This window comes from Anomaloglossus baeobatrachus, chromosome 6 (assembly GCF_048569485.1).
Source record: "Anomaloglossus baeobatrachus isolate aAnoBae1 chromosome 6, aAnoBae1.hap1, whole genome shotgun sequence".
Taxonomy (NCBI): Eukaryota; Metazoa; Chordata; class Amphibia; order Anura; family Aromobatidae; genus Anomaloglossus; species Anomaloglossus baeobatrachus.
The window spans coordinates 434036445-434051803 of NC_134358.1; the positions used below are offsets into that span (position 1 = coordinate 434036445).

General features: G+C 43.7%; 1 protein-coding gene across 1 annotated transcript in view; it reads right to left on the reverse strand.

The window, feature by feature from the left end:
- ATP2C1 (ATPase secretory pathway Ca2+ transporting 1) overlaps positions 1-15359 on the reverse strand; it is a 183836-nt gene that overhangs the window by 141002 nt on the left and 27475 nt on the right. Inside the window, exons 2-5 of the mRNA XM_075316144.1 lie at positions 7468-7578; positions 4199-4315; positions 3675-3764; positions 452-487 (exon numbers count right to left, since the gene is read on the reverse strand). Coding sequence (XP_075172259.1) covers positions 452-487; positions 3675-3764; positions 4199-4315; positions 7468-7578 — 354 coding nt within the window. The remainder of the gene's footprint in view (positions 1-451; positions 488-3674; positions 3765-4198; positions 4316-7467; positions 7579-15359) is intronic.

Genomic DNA, 15359 nt, shown 5'->3' on the forward strand with positions numbered 1-15359 from the left:
TATGTATGTATGTATGTATGTATGTATGTATGTATGTATGTATGTATGTATGTACATACATATACCCACACATTATATAATATTACTATTCTTCAGTGTGTGCGTGTGTGTCTGTGTGCGCATACACACCAAAGAATAGTGTCACCATGCTTTAATGTGAGGGTGCAATGGTCACCAAAAACCCAAAATGTCAACATCTTCTGAGACCCCCCCCATCATTGAAAAGATGTGTAGTTCAGGGGGTAAGAGTGCACAGAGTGCATTCAGGCCAGAAGAGATTTACTGATTCCAGAGATGCATTTTTTTTTTTTTTATTAGCGATCTATGGGGTCTCAGGACATGGTCCCCCACTGACTTTCAACAATTATATGGCCTAAAAAAAAAAACTATATAAAAAAAATTCCAAAAATTAAGTTAGTTTAAGAATCAATATATTAAAACAGCCTCTTACCTGAACAAAGGCGACGGTGACAACTATAAGTATTGCCTAAAAAACAAAAAGGCGAGAAGGTAAAGCTATAATGCCCTACAATTACTTCAGAAACGATAAGTGATTACTCCCACCACTAGATTTGGGAACACAAATTACACTTCCTTTTAGAGCTTGAATTAAATGTGAGCTTATAGATCCCAGACCAGCACATGACAATGAAACGTAAAAGCCTGCACAGATATTGGCTATTAATGCCTATTCAGCCATGTGGCTCGTTTCTGAATCATCTGTACGGGGCTTGCATTAATATTCCTTAATTATGCCATTACCATGGCACAGTTCCTTCCATCCTATATGTACAGGAGCTTCCCTGCTGCGTTGCTATAGCTCAGGCAGGGCACAGGATCGTCGTGTTCTGCGCATTATGGAGTATTGTGCCCTCGGTAATTTCAGCAGCCCTCGAATTGACAGAAGCACAAAAGGCCGATATAAAAGAAATTAAAAATCTAAAATGTATCAGGAACACATCAGAAATAAATACATTTCTCCTATTTTATTTGTGCCTTTGTCAGTAAAGCGCCTTCCTGCTAATCGCACATTAGCGCACACAATGGCAGAACAAACTTTAGGAAAATGGGGCTTTTTCTGAATATTCATATGGGAATAAACACACGGAGCGATGTGATAAACAGCATCTGCTCGCCTTCATAATCAGCACTACACACTGCAGTGTATGAACCCCGGAAAGGATCACAGGCACTAGGCAAATGTTCACAGGCTGCAAAACCCAAAAATAAGCCTAAAAAGGGACATCATCACTACAGATGAGAGAGTACCTATCTATTTGTACTCGCTATACTCATAACGAGTGCTGTCTACTACTGCACGTATTCATTCAGAATAGCGTGTGCAATGCAAGTCAACGGAGAATACTCTCAATTTAACAAGTAACCAAAGTTCCGCACTAATATTACTCGTTACATTGCAAGTTTTTCCCCATTCACTTGCATTGCACACGCTATTCAGAATGAATACGCGAGTAGTAAACAGTGTTCGTTAGGAGTATAGCGAGTACGAATAATTAGGTACTCGCTCAACTCTAGTCATCACCGATTCTTGGAGAAACCGCCATTCCTGCAATCTAGCAGGCATAAGCTGAGCTGTCAAGGAAAGCTAGGACTTCAAGAGGTGGTTGTGACGGGGTATGCGACAGAGCAGTAAGGGACACCAGACCGATGAACAATCCAAGAAGATTTAATGAGGCAGGGAGCATAAAACATCCAATATCCAAATGGTTCTTTAGAGTCCACACAAAGGAAACAGATCTGGGGTAATCCGACGCCAAGAAGAATGCAACAGTCCTCAGATGCGTTCCCTAAATCCAGCAGCGTGGCAGCTGATCCTCAAAGTCCAATCGTCCATGTACGAGCAAAAAGGAGCTGGCCTCAGCACAGGTCCTCGCCCTTCACCCAACAAAGCATAACTAAACAAAAAATCATGTGGCTGAATCTCCCACCTCTCCTTAGATCCACCCCCTTAACATTTGCTACTTGTAGCTACTAGTTAGAGAGAAGTTCCTAGACACAGCCTCCAGAACTTGTGTACTAGGGAAGCCCCCTGCAGAGGAGAACAATATATATGCAACCCCCACCAAATCAAGGACAATAGCTACTGCTGGAGCCTGATTGCAATATGATACAGGCTGGGGGGATATAATGTTACAGTGGTGTATAAATGCGTCAATCTTCTTACGTCCAGGTTATAATCATATTTCCAGATGTCTCTAACAGTCTGAAGGGGGCTTCATCAGAGAATAACTGCAGAAAATACAACGACTGGACTGCAGAGGACTGGGGTAAAGTTATTTTCTCTGATGAGCCCCCCCTGCAGACTGTTTGGGACATCTGGAAAAATGATTGTCCAGAGAGGGGTGGGGGGGGGGGGGGGGGGGAGGAATTGAACCGACATGATGGGCGACCTTGCTTGGTATTCGATTGAGCATCAGGGTGCTCAGGTACTCTTGGTGCTTGGATGTTTTGTCCATGAAACAAATGACCACAGAGCACAGGCTTGCTTCACTGCATGATGTGAGCAGGCACCCCAGTGACTACCAGTCTCAGTTTCTGAATGGCTCTTACTGGGGTTAAAACGTTTTCGGATGTAGTGTGTCTCCCCCCCCCCCCCCCCAAAAAAAAAAAAAAAAAAAAAGAAAAAAAAAAGTCCTCCCTTTTTTTTTTATGGCTAGCTGTATGTCTGCGTAGAGCAGAACTGCCCAATCAGTGTCATCCATTGTACCAGTTACTGGAGTCAAGCCAGTCTGACCTGCTTGCCACACGTAATGAGCACCCGAGCATTTTAGTGCTCGCCCATCACTAGTTAACAGTAAAGCATCAGGAAACCATTCATGTGTGGTGGGCTTTCCATCCAGGAAGGGGCTCACTCGCAATTTTGCTTAAGAACACTGCTATGAGTAAGGCCTAAGCCACACGGCGAGAAAAACAGTGCGAGTGGAGTGCGATAAAACATCGCATTCCCCTCGGACCAATTCTAGCCTATGTGTTAGCGCACATGAGCGATTATTTTCTCAGCCCTAATCGGACCGAGAAAACAATCGCAGCATGCTGCGATTGTAAGCCGAGACTCTCTCGCACCCATTCAAGTGAATGGGGCGAGAGAAAAATCGCACTGCACTCGCGGTACACCGGTGTACCGCTAGTGCAGTACGAGAATGGCAATAGGCGGCTACAGAGGAGAGAGGGAGAGAAATCCCTCCCTCCCCTCCTGAGTGCCGGCCCGCCCCCCGCAGCTGAGGTCTGCTCGCACGAACGGACCTCAGTTGCAAGGACACACGCATGACACTCGGCTCTGCTGTACTGCCAGCACGAGCCGAGTGTCATGCAAGTGGATCGCAGTAGTCCCCGTGTGGCCCCAACCTAAAGAATAGTATCAACACCTCCTCCAAGATCAACGCTCCCAACGATCCAGGAGCAGTTGGGTGATGAACAATAAATGTATCTATCGTGATAGAGACCATGTCATAAGGCAAAAGTGCTGACCAAGTGGTTCGGCCAACAAAACATTGAAATTGTTGGGCCATGGTGAGGAAACGCTCCAGATCTCAATCCCATTGAGACCGTACAAATACTATGAAACTACTGATTAGGCAAGAAAGCACATTTTGGCCTGTGACCCATTTCAGGGAAGAGGCTTGGCAAGTAAAGATAGTAGGCTTGTAACTTACCACTGTGATACTGACGGCATCATCAAATTGATGCATTAAGATACTGATGACCGCTGAGGCCAGGAGGAGCATAAGGAGCGGGTTTTTAAACTAAAAAGAGAACAGACGTATATTAGATTGCTGACAGACATTGGAAAGTCTAGTAAACTCATGCTGAAGAGCCCAGTAAATAGTATTGTGAATAAGGTGGCGCTTTCCCACTAAATACATTTATCACTTATTCACAACTATACTGACGTCACCCGTACAGGTGATGATTAGCGATCGGTTATGTGCCCGTGTGCAGAGCACCATCAAGACACTGATGTAATTGGGATATGGCATGGGACCACTGCATCCCCGGTGCGAGAGTTCACAATGTGAGTACATTACAAATCTCTTCATTTTAATGACTTGGAGCGTATGAATCAATATTTTATTAGGATTGTAAAAGGATTCATGTATCGCGCTCTACAAATGTGACAGGAGATCTCACTGGAGGTACAAGATTAACTCATCCTTATTCTTCACAATGTTTCGCTCACCTGTGCAATATACTTTTTCCATAATGGTTCATCTTCACTGATATCAAATTCATTCCATCCGTGGGAGGCGCGTCTGTGACAGACCTCAGAATTTGCTAAACCGCTCTGGAGATCAGCCTGTGGTGAAATCAAAGCTGCTATGAAACATGAGAAAATATGTCTAGAAGGGAGAAGCACTGGGGGAAGGGGATCAATATGCTCTGCTTCCAAAACAGGATACAGACATGAAGACTTTCTAAATTGCTAAATGTTAACAAAAACTACCATGATAAAATCAAAATTTATGAGCTATTGCTGCCTTAAAGGGGTGGTTCACTACTCTGCAATACTGGCCACATCCCTGTAAAACTGATAGGGAAGGTCTTTTCTAAATACCTTGATCAGCCTATTCTGCCTGTGAGTGGCGCTATTGCAGACCGCTCATCCCCATGAAGTGACTCCCGGGCTCAGAGACCTCTGGGATCCAGTGATGTCACGTCAACTTCCAGTTGATCCGACATCACCGAAGCCTGCTCCAGTCTTCCTTAGAGAATGAGCTGTGGGCAGCGTTTCACCACTCGTCACAGCCCAGCATCTCGTGTGCACTCTCCTCCACTGCAGAGCGCGACAATCAGGAGAGATGCTGGGCTGTGACAAGCGGTAAAACTCCACCCATAACCCAGTCACTCAGGAAGACTGGGGCCGCCGCGGTGATGTCTGGTCAACTGGAAGTTGACGTGACATCACCAGATCCCAGAGATCACACGATAGGAATGAGCGGTCCGCAATAGCGCTGCTCACAGGCAGAATTGGCTGATCAAGGTATTTCGAAAAAGCCTTCCCTATCATTTTTATAGAGATGTGGCCACTATTGCAAAGTAGTGAACCACCCCTTTAAAAGGGGACCAATCACCAGGATTTTCGTATACAAGCTAAATCCAGTGCTATACTGGCACTATCAGGCTGATTCTCTACATACTTGTAGTGGTCAGCTCGGATGTTTAGGTTTTGAAATCCAAGAAAATGAAGTTTGTAAAATGAGCAGCTTCTTGAGTGACAGCTGCACTGGAGCAGATAATATATTCATAGTTATCCCCTCCCCCTGTTAGAATTAGTATAAGTATTATACAAACGACTCACTTTGTCTAGCAGGACCTGTGTGAGGTCATACCAATGTGACCAGAAGGGGCAGAGCTCAGCCACCAAAGCTGGATACAGGTCACATGGGTATGACCTCACACAGGTCCTGCTAGACAAAGTGGATTTCAAAACCTAAACATCCGAGCTGACCACTAATGGTATGTAGATAAGCAGCCTGATAAAGGCCAGTGCTAAACTGGCACTAAGTTATATACAAAAATCCTGGTGATTGATCCCTTTAAAGTTCAGATTTCTTTATTTCATAAAGGAAGCAGTGAAAAATGACTATTAAATGTATAGTAAGTTATCATAGCACCCTGGATTTGGGGTGTGTTATATTTGTGAAGGCTTTTTACAAAGTATGGAGAAAAAAGTACAGTAGTAGCTGAACGGCAGGCAGTGTGTGGAGAGAAAGTTTCTGAAGAAAAGGGTTTCTAAGTTGTAGATGAAGGTTTTAATCAACGGAGTGCAATCTAATGTGCCCACGTAGCAAATGCCAGGGAATGCGTATGGGAAAAAGAATGGAGGCAAATGTGTGAGGAGCAGTGAAGAGGAGAAAACAATATAAAAGGAGATCTTGTGAGGATCAGAGATTACGTGTGGGAAGGGATTGAGAAATTAGGTCAGAAATGAATGAAGGGGATAAGAGTAGCTGGAAGAATAAATCAGAAGCAGCATTGAGAACTGATTAGAGGTGCAGCTGTGTTAGAAGGGGGGCACAAGGGAGGATAACGGGGGCCAGAACTAACTTTTGTAGACTCAATGTTGAGGAAAAGAGGTGGTTTGAAGTACAGAGCACAGTCAAAGCACATTTAAGAGATGGGAGTGAAACATTACCTCCAGTGATTGATAGGTCCAGTACAGGAATTGGGGGGTTGAATGGGTGAAGAAAAAAAAAAAAAAAACAAACGTTTTGTCCATGTTGAGTTTTAGAAAGCAGGAAGAGAACATAGCTGATGGACATTCTGGGAGTCTGGATAGAAGAGTAGAGATCAGCGAATAGTAACTATTAGTGTTTGGACTATTCGTACTGAATCCCAAGGTATTATCCAGTATTTGTCATTACTGATGAACCTAATGTAAATCAATAGGCAAAAATAGCTTTTTTTTTGCCATGACAAAACCTGGAATAGTACTCTGTATTTGGTAAGCATTACCTAAACACTAATAGTTGCTGTTTGTCCATTACTATAGAAGAGAGATAAATCTACATCTCTGAACCAGACGTTGGGTGTTATCGGCATAGACCTAGTATTAGAAGCTGCGAGACTTTATGGGCTGTCCAAGTATGAAGTTATGGATAGAGAAGAGTAGGGGTCCTAGGACAGTCACACCACCAGAAGAGAAGGCAGGAACGTGTTATATGTGAGTGGGAGATGATAAATGATGAAATGGTTAAGTATGAGAACCAATGAGTCAAGGAATGAAAGCATTTGTATAGGAGGATGTGGGCAACAGTGATAAGGACAGATGAAAGGTCTATGGAGAAGTACCACCAACTAGTTGGAGGCTTTGGCAGATTATTAGTGACATCGTATATGACAATTTCGGTAGTGGTGGTACTGGAAATCCGATTGTTGATGGTGGAGGTGTTGCATAAGAGGTGGGAAATCGGTTCAATGTGGATGTGCTGTTCAATACGTTTTGAGGCAAGCTGGACTAGTGATTTGGGGAAATAGATGGATCCAGAGGAAGGGTCAAGGGATAGGTATAATGCATGTTTAAAAGAGGAGAGAAGACACAAGAGGTTAATGATCGGTTGAATAAATGGGTTAGGGCTGAGATAAAGACAACAGAAAAGTTGGGGTGGGATGGGGTCAGGAACTCATATGGGGAGAAGTGATTTGGAGTGACAGGTGGAGAGTTTGTGTAGGTGATGATGGGGAAGCATGTAATAAGGAAAGATTGGAGAAGTCTTAGAGAGGTTGTAGGCCAAAGCTCTCTCTAATGTGTTCCATTTCATGTGAATCTTTAAAAATGGAAAGGATCCTTTAAGGATGTAACTAGTTGTTGGACAGTAGGGCTGTTGAAATTGGAACATACCATCCATTTCAGTTTTATTTAGGCATCAAAAGGTACTGTGAAGTACAGAAGATACATGTGGCATAGGGGACTTATACCAGGCTCACAAAGTAGTTGCTCCATCTCACCTTGAGAATCCAGGAAACCTCACTGACCGGCAACTCACTTGCTCTTTTTGAACTCAGTACAGGAATCATTGTGACATCTTCAGTGGTCGAGGTATCATGAAACGTGGATTCCTGAAGCAGAACAAACAATGGGTTCAGATGGGTTCTTCAGATAAGATACGAGATGCCACAAATGAAATAATTTAGCAGGAAATTTGTAGAGTTTTGGTGCCAGAGAAACCACCCATGGAGCCAGATGGCTTTAGTAGCCAGACCAGAAGAATTTACGGTACTTCACTTACATCAATAGAAAACAAACCAAATGTGAGGTACCGGCAGCTAATTTCTAGTTTATTGCCTACCTGGCTCCAGAACCTGGTTTCTGTGCAGCCATTTGAATATTTCGATCAGTAAAATTTAGCACCAAATTTATCACCTCTGGGTGCCCTTACACAGCCAAAAGACGTGGCAAAACTAACTTTCTGCAGGACTAGCAAAACGTAGGCAGATCATTTCGGAGAAAGACACATGCAATTATTGAACATCAGTGGGGGGTGGGGGAGGGCATCTTTACGAAGACGTTTTCTACTTTCATTCATTTTTCAATCACACATTATACATCAGCCCAACTTCAATTTCTAAGTTATAAAGCTTCCAATAAGCCAGACTATCAGCAGGTGCAGATAACATCTCTGCATTTTCCATTCTTACATCTCGGCTGTGGAGCACTGTCCACACACCGTGCAAAAATTGAAATAACAGATCAGATAATCACCCCCATTTCTGAATCAGTGGGATATTAATGAAATGTAAGCTGCAATATGCTAAAAGGATAGCAGCCATTCATCATCAGCTCCAGACAATGGTGCCAATATTCAACTCTACTGATCCGATCGGCAAACCCTCCGTCCGAAGATACGCCAATTATAAATGATCTGCCCATTACATGGTGTGGAGGTCCGGGATAACTAGCATGAACAATGATTAGCATGCATCTGGGGTTTATCAGCTCTGAGCTTAAACATCCTATCCCAATATGTAGTAGGTGCAATAACATTATTAGCAAATATCTCCAATAAGAAATGTAATATGGTTCTCCTGATATAGCCCTGTCTCTTATCTCATGTGCAGGGCAGGGCAGCTTAGGTATCCATGGTTATGACCACTCAATGAAAATTAGTTACATGCTTGTGGTGATAACCATGGGTACCTGAGCCCCAATGCCCTGCACATGAGGTAAGAGACATAGCTAATCAGAACTATACTACATTTCTAATTGACGGTATTTGCCAATATTGTCACACCTACTACATATTGGGATAGGATCTTGGAGATGGGAATATCCCCTTTAAAGAGGACCTGTCACATGCAAAAAATAATGTCGCTTTTTTCACCGATTGTAAATGTCACTCTTTCCGGAATCTGGTGTAGCTTTTCCTCTCTTCCTACACCGCTCCATTTGCAAAGTATGATGTCTCGGTATACAAATCTAGTCTTTTTAGCCAACTGGCCATGGTCCTCAAAAAGAGGAACATGATGGGAACAGAACGAAACCCACTTAAAAACAACAAAACTAAAATTACCTACACAGAAGAGCAGGAATGGTTAGGTGGAGGAGCAAAAAAAAAAAAAAAAAAAAAAAATCCTTTGGATTTCTTCCTTCCACTAGCTGCTTTTATACTGATGGATTGAAAATGATGGTACGTTCTTGATTTCGGATTTTTATTAGTTTTATAAAGAGTATTTTTCTTGGCAAAAGCAAATAGGGAAAACATACCAGAAAAAAAAAATACATTTTAAATGTCCCAATTCCAGAAAACCTGATACTACAATCATAATATCCACGCATCTTGTGATCAGATTATCTTCATTGACAACGCATGAATGCCATTTACATGCAGAGATTCGACAGGATAGAAATTATTAACATTGATGACATTTCAGATTTATTTTAATTTTTATGACAGCGATTACTTGTAGATCTGTTTAAAATTAATCGGCTCACACACAAAAAAAAAAAAAAAAAAAAAAAAAAATTGTGTGTAAACATACCCTTGGGGAAATCGGATTATGAGCTCCACTCGTGACAGGAACAGATGCGAGAGCTATCAAGTGCTAAGGAATATGTCGGTGCTACATAAAAGAGGAAGGCAACAGTCAAGTAGAAAGAAGGATGCGTGTCGCCTATATCGGTGCGCTGTATAAAAGGTACATACCATCACACAGCTTTACCTTCCTGGACAATTTAGGACAGTACTTTATCTTTCCTTGTAGAACCATAAAAAGCAAAAAGCTACATTTATGGATCATGAAAAGCCTAAACTAGACCATTGCTAGAATAAAATTTTACTTTAAATATAGATGTATACGTGGGCACACACTGATTTATTTTTTTTTTAGGACCCTATTACTATACACTAACTGAAATGTGTTTTTACAACCTCCTATGTTATGTGCAGCAGCAGCGGAATTCACGTATTCTGTGCTTGCATTAACCTGCGATTACACGTTGTGGCCAAGGTGCATTTTCTGCTGCAACCACAGAAATAAAGACTTAAAAAAAAAAAAAAGTTTACAAATATACAATAATAACATGACTTCAATCAATAGGTTGGGTATGATGGTCATTACCGCTTGTTAAAGGGGCAGAGCTGCACAATAGGCGGTCTAGGAAATTAAAGAAGAAACATCTGTGGCCACTACAAGTTCATACTGTACAATCTCTATTTCTGGCAATGCACAACTAAACGAAAGGGGCAGCAACAAAATAATGAAAAGCATTACAAAGTCCACAGTGGCAGGCACCCGGTTTTCCAAAGATGCTTTCTATTGAGACAGTAACTATGTAAAAATTTCAGCCCCTTAGATCTTCCTCAAAGTTTCCAAAAGAAACGTATTCCAGCTCACCGCTATGACGTGTAAATCTAAGGAGTGGACCACCTGATCCTGCACGGAAATCCCAGGCACAGGGAAACAAATTCAGAGGAAGTGAAGTCCAGCGGATCACAGGCAAATGGATTAAAACCTTTTCTTTATTTTCATCTCATTAAAAATGGACAGACAGCATCCACAAATCCACAAGGTAGAGTTAACCAACGCGTTTCGATATAACACCGTGTCGTAAGTTATCCATGAATAAGAACTTACGACACGGCGTTATGTCGAAACGCGTTGGATAACTGTACCTTGTGGATTTGTGGATGCTGTCTGTCCATTTTTAATGAGATGAAAATAAAGAAAAAAGGTTTTAATCCATTTGCCTGTGATCCGCTGGACTTCACTTCCTCTGAATTTGTTTCCTCAAAGTTTGGCTCTTCCCGGCACTCTTGCTCCACACAAGTTGTGGCCGTGCAGGACACTGCAGCACATGGCAATGTGGGAGCAGAGAGAAACATAGGCAACGCAATCATTTATTTTCCTCAAGATTATTTTCAGCTCTTGGATGGACTCTCCAAACAAATGACATGCACTGAAAAGCCAAGTAGAAGAAACAATAGTACATATCCGGAAAATCAGGAGTAAACAATCCAAACACAGCCTGTGCCATCAGGACGCCTGCAGGTACATTGCCCTTGGCTGCAAACACAAACCCACATTCAGCTAAACAAATGCCGATACCGGATGAGGTCCCCGGGGTCATCAAGCCCAGGAGCACGTCTTATTGAGCATCAAGAGATGCATAATTCATCCTCCAGACGTTCTGCTGAGCTCGCACATCTACCGCTCCTACTTGTTACAGCATCCGGGACCATCTCCCTTACATGACATGTAAGGTGATGACAGTCCAAGCTTTGAGGCCCGATTTGATATCCTGCCAAGTATAAGCAAGGCTTTAATTCAGAATCTTAAAATATTGTTGATGAGGTGAGCAGTTTGTATCAAAGACTAAGAAATCTGGGTGAGGAGGAATTTTAGTTTATTTCCTCTTTTTTATTTCAGTTTCTACATATCTTAACACAGTTTGAGAAATTGGGATTGTTCCATCAAGGCAACCCCTGTGCGTGTCAAAGTGATGAGGAATTTCCAAGGCTTCGGAAGCCACCTCTAAGAACCAGTGCAAACAGCCTCCAAATCAGTGGCTCTCGTTTTGATAGATTTGGCCGATGCATACAATTATGCCAACCACATATGACTATTGCAGGTGGCTGTGGCTTATAACGGTCTGGAGTTTCATCAATACCAATATTAAAGAAGATAAGCCAATGAAATGACATGCCTTAAGGCGGTTGTCTCGTTTGTTCTTCACCATTCCCCTACCTCCCAGCCTTCTGTTTGCTCTTTGAGGATGGACAGTGTGGTCTCCTTTGCCACCAGCAGTGACAGCTTTGCCTCTGCAGCACTGAAGGAACGCAGAGGGCACCGCAGACGGCCAGATGCCGCAATCAAAAGGTTTCAGAACTGCGCTGAACTGATGTATAGCAAACAAACGATTGAAAACGCTCGCGCCTTGCCTAAAAAACGGCTAATACAGCACTGGCCAGTATCTTCAGCAACAATGACATAAAAAAAATACTTCTATTCTTGAGAGCTGAGAGGGTTTTTAATCAGAGGTAAAACTGAGCAATTGTTTTTGCAAGCGCTTTGCAACTTTTACCATTTACAATCATGAGGCAAGCCCATAAAAAAGGGTATCCCAGTTTCAGGCAGCCCCAAGTGGGGACAGTTTCCCTCCTTCGACATTCTCGCTCCTATTACAGAATGCATCATAGGGACCAGCCACGGGTCTCTGGACTCAAATTTAACCGCCTCATATATGCTAGGAGTTAATTGGGTTAGGAGATCCTCCGGTGGGCCAAACTTTGCTATCCATATTGAGAGTGTTCGCCGCAGCAGAACGCAGTGTCCGTGCCCACGATAAGGGTTCTGGGTGTATTGGATTTTTACTGTATTCTCCTGCCGAGAACACTTGAGTCTCTGCAAACAAATTGACATGCTGCTGCTCAGAAAGCTGCACGAGGTCACTTTACGCTGCAGTGGGAAAAGAGAAAAAAAAAAAATAGTGGACATGGGATATCTATAAATCCACTGTGCTTCTACTGTACAACACAGCATTTTGCAAGCAGGGAAAACACGCTGTGTCCAAAACGCTGCTATTCCTGATTGTTGGCACGCACCTTTAGTAAAACCGGCCGTGTGTTTTCAATGGGCAGAAGGGACAGGATTCTGTCGGACACCTCTGTCAAAGGATTCGCTCTCAAAATCAAAAAGTTATGTGCACAAGAAGTCTTCGGCTGCATTCACACTTGCGTTGTTTTAAATCCGTCAGGTCCGTCATTGCAAATTATGTCAACTAACACAAAGGGTGTGTTATTTCACAGAATTCCATTCATAGGAATCCTGTGAAAAAAACTGATCCGTTGCGCGTCCATTTTTTGACGCACCCATAATAATAATCTTTATTTCTATAGCGCCAACATATTCCGCAGCGCTTTACAATTCAGAAGGATCATATACAAAACAAGTAACAGTTATCGAAAATACAATATTTAAAGGGAAAAAAAGACAACCCTGCTCGTGAGAGCTTACAATCTACAATGATATGGGGGGGGAGAGGGGAGACAAGGTACAACTGCTTATTTACAATGACAATCCAGCCACCTCAAGAAAATGGGAGATAGATAATGGCTCTGTGGATCAGTTGGCCAGGACCTTGAGATGCATTTGGGTGCCGTGGAGTTTGACGTGGGGCACTTATCTAAGGGTACCTTCACACTTAGCGATGCAGCAGCGATCCGACCAGCGATCTGACCTGGTCAGGATCGCTGCTGCATCGCTACATGGTCGCTGGTGAGCTGTCAAACAGGCAGATCTCACCAGCGACCAGTGAACAGCCCCCAGCCAGCAGCGACGTGCAAGCGACGCTGCGCTTGCACGGAGCCGCCGTCTGGAAGCTGCGGAGACTGGTAACTAAGGTAAACATCGGGTATGGTTACCCGATGTTTACATTAGTTACCAGTGTGAGCAGGGAGCAGGGAGCCGCGCACACTGAGCGCTGGCTCCTTGCTCTCCTAGCTACAGTACACATCGGGTTAATTAACCCGATGTGTAATGCAGCTACATGTGCAGAGAGCAGGGAGCCACGCACACTGCTTAGCGCTGGCTCCTTGCTCTCCTAGCTGCTGTACACATCGGGTTAATTAACCCGATGTGTACAGCAGCTACATGTGCAGAGAGCCGGAGCCGGCAGCACAGGCAGCGTGAGAGCTGCAGAGGCTGGTAACTAAGGTAAATATCGGGTAACCACCTTGGTTACCCGATGTTTATCTTGGATACAGCTTACCTCAGCTGTCAGACGCAGGCTCCTGCTCCCTGCTCGCTTCATTTGTCGCTCTCTTGCTGTCACACACAGCGATCTGTGTGTCACAGCAGGAGAGCGGCTTTGAAGAAAACGAACCAGGGCTGTGTGTAACGAGCAGCGATCTCGCAGCAGGGGCCAGATCGCTGCTCATTGTCACACACAGCGAGATCGCTAATGAGGTCACTGCTGCGTCACAAAAAGCGTGACTCAGCAGCGATCTCGGCAGTGAGCTCGCTGTGTGTGAAGCACCCCTAAGAAGATGTGTAGGGATTAGGTGAAATTAGTTTGGCTAGGGAGTGTGATAGGCCGCCCTAAAAAGATGCGTTTTTAGGGTGCGTCTGAAGCTGAGTAAGTTGTGATTTGTCCTAACTTCTTGGGGTAGAGCGTTACAGAGGATTGGTGCAGCTCGGAAGAAGTTTTGGATTCGGGAGTGGGAGGTTCGAATTAGTGTGGATGTTAGTCGAAAGTCATTTGCAGAGCGTAGAGAACGGTGGGGTGATAGACAGAGAGGAGGGTGGAGATGTAGGGGGGTGCCGCACTGTGGAGAGCTTTGTGGGTGAGAACAAGCAGTTTGAATTGGATCCTGTGATATATGGGCAGCCAGTGCAATGACTGGCACAGAGAGGAAGCGTCCGAGTAGCGGTTAGCCAGATAGGTGACCCTGGCTACTGCATTGAGGATGGACTGTAGAGGAGAGAGTCTAGTTAGGGGGGAGACATATTAATAGAGAGTTACAGTAGTCAAGGCGAGAGTGGATCAGGGCCACGGTGAGGGTTTTTGTCACCCATCATGATCAGTTTGTGTTTGGGACAGCCCAATGGGATTGCCAGACATGCTGGGCATGCTCAGTAGAGCATGACGGAATCCAGCACCATAGACAGCCATTATAGCTGTTGACGGAATCCTGCGCAGTGCGTTTTTTGCCGCTCAAAAAAAAAAAAAACGTTAAATTTTGTATTCATACCCCCCGGCGGTCAGTCATTCCACAACTGTTCCGCCACGCGGCGGATGCAACGCAGTGCCATCAGTCGCAAGCCGTCCTTAATACAAGTCTATGGGGAAAAAAACAATCCTGCAAAATATGTTGCAGGATACCATAATTCCTCAAGGCAACAGATTGTGACTGATGCAAAACAACGGAAGTGTGAATGTGGCTTTAGACACCAGCATACATTGCTTAGTATTTGCTGGAGGAAGAGGTTTCATCAAAACGCTGTTATACCTGAAGCATCTTTTCTGATGTTTCTCACGGCAGCTTTGCTCCAGGTTTGTTTTTTTTGTTTTTTAACATTGTGCATATTAAATAGTGGAGGCTCCCAAGCAGAAGCCGCCTGAAGAATTGACAGGTCACTTCTTTGTTTTTAAAGCATGAAGTGATTAAAGAAAAAAAAAAGTGACAAAAGACATGTGCAGCAAGTAATTTGGACATGGTTATGAATATGTTGCTTCTTCTTGATGCTTTATTAGCACTTTTTCAAAAAAGTTCCAGGCAAAAGCCGCCGGAAGAAAAAATACATCACTTGCACATACCCCCTAAGGCATTTAAATTTCAGCAGAATAATGTATCTCTCCTGACATCCTTGTGGGGAGAGTCAGATGGTCACACTACAGAGCA